General features: G+C 33.4%; 1 protein-coding gene across 1 annotated transcript in view; it reads left to right on the top strand.

Moving 5' to 3' along the window:
• Nucleotides 1-1,317, top strand: part of HGF (hepatocyte growth factor (hepapoietin A; scatter factor)) — a 70,233-nt gene extending 68,916 nt beyond the window's left edge. Inside the window, exon 19 of the mRNA XM_011986105.1 lies at nt 699-1,317. Within this exon, the coding sequence (XP_011841495.1) occupies nt 699-875 (177 nt within the window). The 3' untranslated portion in view covers nt 876-1,317. The remainder of the gene's footprint in view (nt 1-698) is intronic.
• Nucleotides 1,318-12,627: the final 11,310 nt, after the last annotated feature.

Below are 12,627 nucleotides of genomic sequence, written 5' to 3'. Positions count from 1 at the left end.
TATAAGAAATGCCATGAAATCACAGGACATCCTATAGAAAGGAGGGTATAAAATATAAATATAACTATGTTAACTACTAATACCAGCAGTAAGTGGAGGAATACTCCTTGCTTGGAAAAGCAATTTCAATTAACAGAATTATTTTATTGACTACAAGTTTTTTATTTAACTTGTTAAAATCATCTGGGGCAGGATTGGGTGAGGCAAATAAAAAAAAGGTTTAGAAATAAGTTAAAATATAATGCAGTTTAATTATTAAAGTTAAATGATTACAAGTTATTTTCTTTTTTACTTGTATTTTTGCACATGTTCCAAATTTTCTATACTGAATATAAGAAGATTAAAATAAATATAAAATCTACCTTATTAAATAGGTACCAATGGTTATATGTTAGTCTGCATCCAACAAAGGCAGAGCACACTTAAAATATGATTGACTATTTTGGAAAAGGCAAGTCATTTTAGGAGAATACTACACATAATAGAACACTTTAAACTTGGTATTATCTCGGTCTTGGCTAATTTAGTAGAAAGTCAACAAATGGTCTAGTACACTAATTTTTATATCTTCATATTTCAGTTGCAGTTATTCTCTTTTTCTGTATATATCTCTGAGATGCAAATCTATATACGATAATGTTAATGAACTATTTTTTAAATTCCTAATAATACTTTGTTTTTGTATGTTTTACTCCTAGGGGGATTATGGTGGCCCACTTGTTTGTGAGCAACATAAAATGAGAATGGTTCTTGGTGTCATTGTTCCCGGCCGTGGATGCGCCATTCCAAATCGTCCTGGTATTTTTGTCCGAGTAGCATATTATGCAAAATGGATACACAAAATTATTTTAACATATAAGGTACCACAGTCATAGCTGAAGTAAGTGTGTCTGAAGCACCCACCAATACAACTGTCTTTTACATGAAGATTTCAGAGAATGTGGAATTAAAAATATCACAACAATCCTAAGACAACTACTGGAGAGTCATGTTTGTTAAAATTCTCATTAATGTTTATGGGTGTTTTCTGTTGTTTTGTTTGTCAGTGTTATTTTGTCAATGTTGAAGTGAATTAAGGTACATGCAAGTGTAGTAACATATCTCCTGAAGATACTTGAATGGATTAAAAAAACACACAGGTATAATTGCTGGATAAAGATTTCGTGGGGAAAAAATCAATTAATCTCTCTAAGCTGCTTTCTGAGGTTGGTTTCTTAATAATGAGTAAACCATAAATTAAATGTTATTTTAACCTCACCAAAACAATTTATACCTTGTGTCCTTAAATTGTAGGCCTATATTAAATTATATTACATTTCATATGCTGTATGTTATAGTTCATTCATTTCTCTTCACCATGTATCCTGCAATACTGGTACACGAACACACTTTTTACAAAACCACATACCCATGTACACATGCCTAGGTACACATGTACATGCACTACAGTTTAAATTATGATGTACCTAATGTAACCTCTAAATATTTTAGAAGTATGTACCTATAGTTTTACCTCAAAAAAATAGAAATCTCTAAAGACCAGTAGAAATATTAAAAAATGATGCAAAATCAAAATGAGTGGCTAATTCTCCATATGTAATCTGCAGATGATCTTCTCTGGTTGACATTTTACGTGTGGCCATCACCCTGGGTTAAATAACACCTAATCTAGGTGTTTACATGTATTCAATATCCTAGTTTGTTTCATGTAGTTTCTAATTCTTAAAGGAAAGAGGGTAATAATTCTATTTGTGTAATTTGTTTCCTCCAAACTTAAGGCCACTTATTTACACAAGATATTTGTATGTCTACTTTCCTAAAGCATTTCTTCAGTGCTCAGATCAGAGTCTAATTGAAGAAGATTAAAACTGCTTTGATCATTAAAAACGTATTTAAACAGGTTAATTCTAAGACTTGCTGCTGTGATTGACTTCTAGCTCACTGCCTTTAAATTTTAAAAAATTTAAGAGGAAAATTTTCATGTCTCCAAAGTTTTATAAATACCCTTCATCAAGTCATGCATTAAAGTATATATTAGAGAAAAAAATAAAAACACTTTTCTCAACCTGGAAGATTTTAGCCTAATAAAGTTTTTTTGAAGTAAAAGAAAACTTGTAAAAGGAAAGAAACTAGTTTGTCTAAACTCTGTATTCATTTTTTTTTTTTGAAGTACAGTGGAATCTGTTGAATCAGATATTTTATCAAGATATCTTTATTTTTTCTTATTTCATTTTACAAAGATCACTCCCAATGCCATATGTAATAGACATTTAAATTTTGTGTTCTGTATAACAGCCAAATGATCATATTTATCATTGTATTTGTCATGTTTAGCTAAAAATCATGTATTGTTGAGAAATAGAATAACAAAAAGTAATAGGATAGGCTTTGAATTTTTGCAAAAAATCTTCCTGTACAAAACATCTTTAAAAATAATTTTTTGAGTGGTGTGAATGTAGTATTCCCATTTCTCTGATTTAGTTTTCTTGAGTGATTTTTATCAAGGCTAAGTCCCCAAATGATTTCCTAACATCTCTTTAGAATACCGTTTAATCTGGACTAAAATGGTTTTAAGTTTATGGAGAGTTTAGTCCACAGAACTAACTGGACTTCTGGTGGCAAGTCCAGAAATGCTTATACAAAATGTTTTTTCATAATAAGATATGTGCTGGTATCAAGGAACTTAAAGTGGAAGCAAAAAGACATCCAACTAGTTGCTAGTCTCCATCATCTTATCTGATTGTATTTCTCTTTTCCTTATATAATACACCATTTTCATAAGAACACCTAGAAATTTCAAGAGTATATTGCCAAAGTATAAAGTATATTTCATAGTTTCTTCTGGCTGAACCAGTGAAATTTTATTGTTGCATATTAATGATATTTTTAAAACTTTTATAAAAATTGTCATACTTTTAAATACTCACATTTTAAAAATACTTCTTTTATGACTCTTCCTCTAAATTTCCTGGAAATACAGATAAAGATTAGCTAGATACAAGATGCAGCTAAGTATTTAGACATTTTGAGCCCAGTATTTTTCATTTTATTAAAGGCTAAAAACAATACCACCAATAAATCATCAAACAAACTGTACAAAATAATTCTGTCTTTGGGAGGCTCCTTTTGTGATAGAGGGACATGGGTGGAATTGACAATGAAAGTTAGATGAACAAGGTCCGTGTTATTTTAGGTAGTAGAACAGGGTAGAGTCATGTCATTATTTGCGGGCGGAAGATACTATTTACCACGTGTTCTTTGCTGAATAAATTATCAAACATTTTTAAAAATCCAATTATCCACTTTATTTTGTGTCATTGACAAAAGGATCTTTTAAGTCAGAGGTTTCAATGTGATTTTTGGTTTGGCTGTTTGAATAATGGTTATGTACTGTTATAATTGTAGACATTTTCTCATGTCTACCAGGAATTGAAGTGTAAAACTAAAATATTTTTCATAATGCCTCTGCCGTGCGGAAGGAATGATAATCCTTTTGTATACTTCTTTAATTTTATTGTAAAATGTGTAATGACTTTTACCTATATGCTGTGGGCAGGTCCTCAGTAAAATCTATTGAGTCAATTTCTAGTATTAACAGGCTTTTGCTTGCTATCTAAGTGTTTCAAATTATGGGAAGTGTGAGACACTGGAAGGCAAGAAAATTAACAATAATGGCATGTGATAGCAAAATTGTATTTCACTTATTCCTGTGAATATTTCTTGTTGGTACCAATGGTACTGTACAAAGTGAATGTTATAGCCACAACATTCTCTTGAAAAGAACACTGTCAAGAAGTGGGAAATTGCTGTCAGGCATTTCGTTGTTGTTTTTAAACTTTTTAAAAAAGAAATACTGGTTTTGCAAGATAGAGATCATGAGGTAAAGAATTTTAATAAGCTCTTATACTAAAAAGCCTTAAATCGATTTACTGAGGTTCAAAACATACTATTATAATCAATTATATCCCATATATGTAGGCAAACTCATTTAAAAAATAAAATTAATTTTGGTAAAAGTACATAGTGTTTGTTTTTAAAATACATAATTCTAAAATAAATCATTTGTCATGATAAAGTCCAAAAAGAAGTTATCTTTCAATATTCAACTAAGTTTGGAGCTAAGAATTTACTAATACAAAAAAAGTTAAAATGTTTTGGACCATATATATCTTGACAGTGTAACTTTTAAGTAGGCTCATTTCCATTTGCACAGAAAGTTTCTGTCTTTAGGAAACTGAAAATGAAATACTGTGGATGTTATGACTGTTTGTCTTCTATGTAAATAGGAAATTAATAAGCTGCCTATTGAGTGGTATAGCTGTATGCTTACCCAAAAAAGGGAACACTGTGGTTATGACTTGTATTATAAACTTTCTGTAGTTAATAAAGTTGTTATTTTTATAACCATGATTATATATTATTATTAATAAAATATTTTATCAAAATGCTCATTTTCTCTGTTACAATTATTTACATGTACATATTTGTATCTGTCTTATGGCTTAAATGCAGAAAATAGCAACGACTTCACTGACAAAAATTACATATACGTTCTTGCAAAAAATATAACTTGTCTATAGAACTAAGACAAAAAGTATTATTTTATTCCAACTAATATCCATAGCAATATAGATGGTCTTCAGTAAACCATTAATCTCTATGCACTTTAGTTTCTCCTACTGTAAAATGTAACTACTTATTCATTCTTCATATTTGCTGGAATGGTGCTATATTGTTATTTGCCAAGATATACAAAATATTCCCATGAATTGTCACCTAATTTCCTGTCTCATGCCACTATATAATACAAAGGTGATTTTAAATTATTTAATTAATCACTTTGGGTATCTCTTTAAAGTGTGCATTCAGTTAAGAATAAATAAGAATCCAATGGATTCATTTAATTCAAATTGGAAGAACTAGTCATCAATGATCTACGCAAAGAGAGCTCTATAACACCACTGATTATTTCAAATTGTATTTTACTGCCTTTTTCCCTCAAAAGGTTGCTGTACTAATTTATTCTGGCATAGATAGTGATCTCAAGTGATTATTAATGTGTCTAATTCTATAGCCCATATTAAGATATCTAATCTTTTAAGTGATTATGATTAAAGCAGAACATACACTTATCCACTTACGGTGACAGTAAGAGTATTTCAAATATATTAACTGTTGATTTCTCTAGATTTTGACCTTTTTTTCTCTCTTTTCTAGAATTCCATTCCATTCTAAACTTATATTCTGCTATTTTAATAGAATAGTCCAGCAAAGCTTCTTTAAGAGATATTTGAACAGGGTCCTCAGTAAAAGTTAAGGAGTGAGCTGTTTAGATACCTGGGGTCTCATAAATAATACTTAGAAAATATTTTTCTTGGTTTCTTATTCATTTACTCTTATAAATTGTGATGCTCTAAATAGTTACCATTTGTCAATGTCCTGAATAGAACTCTGTGTTTTAGTCCCAGAGTTCTATTGCCGTTCTATTTTATTATTCTCCTACACAGGCATCATCTTTAACCTATACAATAGTAGAGATGGTGTTTCACCATCTTGGCCAGGCTGGTCTTGAACTCCTGACCTTGTGATCTACCCACCTCAGCCTCCCAAAGTGCTGAGATTACAGGCTTTCTATATCACTCTCACCAAATTATAAGCCTCTTATGTATAATTCACATTAGAAGTTTTATTCTTGGCACTCTATATTTTTCTTTTGTCCCTTATATTTACAAATATCTCGATTGCATGTGTTATTTTTAAAAGCCGAGAATTAAAAGATAAAAGGAATACTTCTAGTAATTGGTGAAGAGTTTACAGTATTATGAAGAATATATTATTGCCTAAAGCACAGCTAAGCATGACAGAAAATACCTGGCAATGGAAAGAAACTTACTTTTATTTTATATAATTCAAAAGAAGTATGGGATCATAGGTTATATGTTTGTTTATGGATTTTAAAAGTAAATAATGACATCAAAAACCACCAACGAAAACAAAAATCTTATCAATCTGACATATAATCTAACACCAAACCAACCTCAGACCCTCATCCTCTCAAATACTCCTTAACACTCATTATTTTATTTTCATCATTTTTGAACATGTGTTCATATTTAAACTTCATGTCTGTGTTCAAACAGTCCCTAAGAATATCATACTGTTCTTCAACACTTAAAAACCTTTATATGTCACCGAGTATCCTATGTGATTCCATCCTCAACATCCCTATCCAAAAAATCATCATTTCCTCAGTCTGCTACAGTGGCTGCTTATGCTTTATTTTATTTTTTAATATATATTTTTAAATGTTTTATTATTTCATTTTTTTTCCCACAAGTTATTGGGGTACAGGTGGTATTTGGTTAAATGAGCAAGTTCTTTAGTGGTAACGTGCAAAATTTCGGTGCACTCATCACCCGAGCAGTATACACTGCACCATATTTGTAGTCTTTTATCCCTCGCCACCCCTCACTCTTCCCCCCAAGTCCCCAAAGTCCATTGCATCATTCTTATGCTTGTGTGTCCTCATAGCTTAATGTCCACATATTGATGAGAACATACGATATTTGGTTTTCCATTCCTGACTACTTCACTTAGAATAATAGTCTCCAATCTCACCCAGGTCACTGCAAATGCTGTTAATTCATTCCTTTTTATGGCTGTGTAGAATTCCATCTCATATATATATCATCATATATATGTATACATGATATAAATGTATACTATATATAATGTATAGTATTCCATCTCTATACATACACACACCACAGCTTCTTTATCTTCTTGTTGATTGAGGGGCATTTGGGTTGGTTCCACAATTTGACAATTGTGAATTGTTGATGCTTTCTGTTTGTTACAATAGTGTGTGTATGGCTGAATTAGATTAGTTTTGTTTTATTCTGCTTTCTTTCTTTTTTTTTTTTTTTTCCCCCGAAACGGAGTCTCACTCTATTGCCCAGACTGGAGTGCAGTGGCATGATCTCGGCTCACTGCAACCTCCGCCTCCCAGGTTCAGGCAATTCCTTGCCTCAGCCACCGAGCAGCTGGAATTACAGGCACGTGCCACCATGCCCGGCTAATTTTCGCATTTTTAGTAGAGATGGTGTTTCACCATCTTGGCCAGGCTGGTCTTGAACTCCTGACCTTGTGATCTACCCACCTTGGCCTCCCAAAGTGCTGAGATTACAGGCCTGAGCCATGATGCCCAGCTATTCTGCTTTGCTTTCAATGTGCAATCACATCCAGTGAGTTTGAGCTCCTTGAAGACATTTAGCATTGTCACATTAGTAATATTTGTACACTATTTTGTACAGTGCTTCACACATGGTATCCAATATATATTTTATAATTATTAATATTCTATAATTCACCCTCTTCTTGAAGCCTTATCAGTGTTAACAAGACATTTGAGATTTTTGTGAAACTTATGCAACTCTCAATGTGGATTAAGAATTTTAAGATTTTCTATTTAGTTGCATCATTTAGATTTGAATTAGTAAGTGGGGCTATTTTAAAAGTTTATTGTATTTATACAACAGACAATGCAGCTGGAAAAGAGAAATTATCAACTTTAGAGAGTTTATACATTTACATTTGCAATGTGGTTATTAAAAATAGAAATAAAAAAATTAAATTTTAGTTTGCGTATGGATAAATATATTATTTTATCAAACTAATAGAGTTTAGATTATGCTAGTGAACACTTTTTTCCCATCTGGGAAAAGATTCTTCTATGAAAGGCTGATGTCATAACATTGGAGGATGAAGTTAAAGGATAAATTATTGCAAAAATATCCTGAGTCCACAATAGTCCACTCATTACATACGTGCCAAATATATCCAATCTGTTGTGCATTGAGTAGTTTCACGGTATCATTATTTAAGGAACAAAAGGTTTTCATTTGATGAGTTTTCTTAACTGAGAGAAATCAACATGGGTAGCATGTTGCAAGGAAATGAGGTGGACCAAAGGCAGATGGATTTTCGTATTAATTATTTTTCATGTATTTTTAAAGCCTTTTTTTTTTTTTTTTTTTTTTTTTAAATTTTTTGCGACACGGAGTCTCCCTCTGTTGCCCAGGCTGGAGCGCAGTGGCGCAATCTTGGCTCACTGCAAGCTCCACCTCCAGGGTTGACACCATTCTCCTGCCTCAGCCTCCCGAGTAGCTGGGAGGGACTACAGGCGCACTCCACCACGCCCGACTAATTTTTATGTGTGTTTTCGGTAGAGACGGGGTTTTACCGTGTTAGCCAGAATGGTCTCAATCTCCTGACCTCGTGATCTGCCTGCCTCGTGGCCTCCCAAAGTGCTGGGATTACAGGCGTGAGCCACCGTGCCCGGCCACGTATTTTTAAAGCTTTACAAAAGTGTGCGGTTTTCAAGTTTCTGGCTTTTTTGGTGAATTAAAACCTAAATGTAGTAATAGTTCAAAATATATTGTTGTGCCGTAAAACAAAGAATTTACATCCTATTAAAAATAATGAAATGATTTAATACGTGGAAAATTGACTTTATGAAATAAGTGATTAAAGATCCCTAGATTAGAGAAGGTGCAAATATGATTAAATATGTTTCTTCAGTTGTCCAGAAAGTCTTTCTGAGAGGAAATGCTCAGGTCTCTTTGGTTAAAAAAGTAAGAATTTGTGAAAAATAAGATTGACATTTTAATCAGATAGTTTAGGTACCAGGCAGTACTTCCCAATAGTGAAGGTTGCAGAAGAATGAACAAGAAGAATGGAATCCCTAACTACAAACGTTTTCTAAAGAAGGAAATATTTATTTAATGACTCTCATAAGCTTTACCCAAACTGGTCTTTTGCAGGATCCTCAAAAGCTATACTGAGAAGAATAAACTGTTCAAGGCTTAAGTAAGCTTTGGAGATGCTGGGATGCTTTATACAGGCCACTTTGCTGTGGGACAGTTGAGAGCCTTTAGGTGCTCATGTGTGTCTTGAAGCTCCATGAGGGAGTATGGTAGAGCACACCCTTCAGATTTATTGTATTACAGAACCCCCTTACAATTACAGAGCTAATATTTCATTTCCTCTTAAGACACTAGAGTTCTGATAAATGCAGTCCAGAAAAACTGGATTTTCAAATTTACTTTCTAAATGAGAGGCAGTTATTACTATATGGTTTGAGATTTTTATGTCTATAATGTAAAATATTTTTTTCTCAACAAAAGCATCTCAGAGCAAATTTTCCCAGATCAAACTTCTTTTTTACATGATTTACTCTTTTCTACTTAATTTGAGTAAAATTCAGATAGGAGGAGTTGATGCATATTTTTCTTCACCTATACATACCATCTATAGAAACTTTCCTGTCAATAATACAGAACCAAAATTGACTACACAAAACTATGAAGGTAGTCCTATTTTAACAGTACGAAAGCTAAAAAAACAAACAAACAAAAAAAAACCGTGTTTTTAAAAATCTTTCCAGTGTTTACAATATCTCCTCGTCTGCCTAAATTTCCAGCTCTAGAAATGGGGCACCAAGGAAAAGAAAGACATGTAAAGATTAGGAAAGAAAATAAAAACGAAAGAAGGAAAAGGAAAAAAAAAGATTAAAAATGAAGTTGAGGGGAGCTGAGAGAAGTTTTCTGAAGGCATTTACATGTCCTTAGAAGTGAGGTCAACAAAAAGATATAAAGCATTATTCTTCTTTATTAGCCTCTTTCCTCTTAATTACAGTCACTTGTACTTCCAAAATTCACTTACAAACCAAATACAATGAGTCATCCCGAAATTAACAAGCACAGAGAATTCAGTTCTTCCACGTTCAAAACGTCCCATTTTTATTTTTTAATCATCCTTGTTCTTCTTTTTACTTCTGAACTTCCTCAGTAATGTCTTTTTTATCAGCCTTACTGAGGTATGATTGACAAATAAACATTGTATATTTTTAAAGTGTAAAACAATGTTTGATAAATGTACACATTGCAAAATGATTACCACAATCAAATTAATTAATATATTCATCACCTCACAGGTACCGTGTATGATGAGGACACTTGATTTTTACTCTCAACAAATTTCGAGTCTACAACATCTTCTTAACTATAGTTACCAAGCTGTACATTAAGGCTCCAGTACTTAGTAATAATTGCTCTCTAAAATATTATAACTCCCTTCTCAGCTTCAAATGCTTTAGCATCTTTCCACCACCATGACTTTACAGAGGAGTTTGGCTGGATCTCAGCAAAGCAGCTCAATGGGAAAGCACTGAAGCAGGTGGAGACAAAAGCAAAGGCTCATCCGTGCACTTGATTTCACTGTCTGGATGTGCTCTCAGCATCTAAACTGAATGTCTCTAAAACTGAACCCCAATCTCTCCCTGCCCTTCAATCTTCTTCTCAATAAAAGGAACATCTATCGGGCTTGCTTAAGCTAGGATCCAGAAAGTCATTTTTAACCTATTTGTGTCCTTTCTCCATTCAGCCAATCACCCAGACATCAGTTTTATCTTCTAAATTCATCTTAAATCACTCACATGTCTCTATCTCCAATGGCTCCACTTTAGCCCACGGCACAGTTTTCTTCCACTTTCATGACTACAGTGATCTCAAAATTTCTTTCTCTACATTTACTCTCCACCTTCTCTTTTTTTTCTTTTCTTTTTTTCCTTTCTTTCTTTCTTTCTTTCTTTCTTTCTTTCTTTCTTTCTTTCTTTCTTTCTTTCTTTCTTTCTTTCTCTCTCTCTTTTCTTTCTTTTCTTTCTTTTCTTTCTCTCTTTCTTTCTTTTTGAGACAGTTTCTCTTCTGTGGCCCAGGCTGGAGTGCAGTGGCCATCATGGCTCAATATGGCTCAATACCATATTGAACTCCTGCGTTCAAGCAATCCTCTCACCTCAGCTTCCCAAGCAGATGAGACTCTAGGCCTGCACCACCATATCCAGCTAGAATACACATTTTAAAATGTAACTCTGTGTTATTCTCCTGTTTGAATTTTCTCAATGATTTCCTATCAGCTGACCAATAGATGAACTGTCCCTGATGGTTCAACTCCTCAGTCACCTCTTTTCCTTTTGTCCACTATATTCTAGCTACACTGGTATCTTTTGGTTCTGAGAGTAGGCCAGAAACCTCTTTCCTGCCTCAAACCCTCTGCATCTGCTGTTCTTTCTGCCTGGAATTATCCCCCCACCCACGAACTTTTGCCTGACTAATGCCTACTTCATCATTCAGCTTAAATATCACCAATCGTCCCCCCACCCACCTTCCTGATCCAGTTACACACTGCACAGGATGACACACTTCTATTTCGGGACACTTACCTCAATTAATTAAATTGTCATTTGCATACATAGATATGAATGTTGTCTCTACTCCTAGATTCTAAGCTCCAGGAGAACATGGGCTAGGCTAGTTACTACATCATAAATATTTTTTAAATGAATGAGTCAGTAATTATGTGCACAGTTTTTGTCTTGTTTTCTTTCAATTCAAAAATATGACTGCATTACAATCTCTTTTGTTTACTCTTTTAGTAATAGCATCTCCAAATTCCTTTGGCAGTAGTGTTGGGGAGGTGGTTTCCACTGCCTTCTGTCATACACTTCTGTTTTAAATCAGCACATGTTTATTGAGCATTTACTATGATAGTACTGGGTGCTGTGGATGCTGTCATGAATAAATAAACCTTGACCCTACCCTTCTTATAAATACAAACAAGTTTGGGAAACAGGCACAAACCGAGAATCTGAAAGTGTTAACTGAGAAGTGCAAATAGCTTCTGGAGTTTACAGCAGGAGTTTACTGTGCTTTTCAGTTCACCCTTCCTTAATCTTTCAATATTGTGGTAATCTTAAATCCTGTATTTGAATATATTTTTTCTATTTTATGAATACTTCCATTATGACATAACTATTTAATTATATTTAGTGTTTCTCTCTTTTATCTCCCTCTTACTTTGTTGAGTTTTTCAAGATTCCTAATCTTTTAAGTCTTGCTCCTTCTCCTTACTTTCCCAAGAATCTTATAACACTTAATGGATTCAAGAGGTCTGTGTGTCTATTATCAAGGGAATAACGTAGTTTCTCAAATGGTGAAAACACTAGCAAATTTTACACATGAAATTACAAAGATTTCTCTACTTAGGATGAAATTGACAAATGTTTCATCATAAGTTTTTAATTACATTTGAAGATGATCAAATAACAGTAGATAATGCTTATTCAGTGCTTACTGTTTTCCAGGCTCTGTTTTATCTCATTTAATCACCATTACAACTTTACATAGGCAGGTTCTAAAACTACATCCATTTTAGAGAAAAGGAAGTGTTCAAATAATTCACAATTAGAATACATTAAGGGGTGGATTTTCAATATTAATTCCACCTGGCCCTTTGCTTTATCCTGTGTGGTGGACATTTGATTTAATTATTTTCCAGGAAAGTAGGAAGGAGGGAAAACACGTATTTAAACAAGAAAACACTGCTATCATCTGGGTAGGATATGAGCAAGAAGTTATTCAGAGGTCAAATTGCTCTTCAGACAGGCCTTGCCCAAAGCTCTTTGAGATGTCAACTAAGGGAACGTGGCCTCCTCATCTCTAAATACACCTGGCTAACATGCGCGTTGCTTCTTACCGTGGAGCTGAAAGTTAGCAGGGAAAGGCCAGTTTA

This window comes from Mandrillus leucophaeus, unplaced genomic scaffold (genome assembly GCF_000951045.1).
Source record: "Mandrillus leucophaeus isolate KB7577 unplaced genomic scaffold, Mleu.le_1.0 Scaffold293, whole genome shotgun sequence".
Lineage (NCBI taxonomy): Eukaryota > Metazoa > Chordata > Mammalia > Primates > Cercopithecidae > Mandrillus > Mandrillus leucophaeus.
This window is presented reverse-complemented; position numbering and strand designations above follow the sequence as displayed.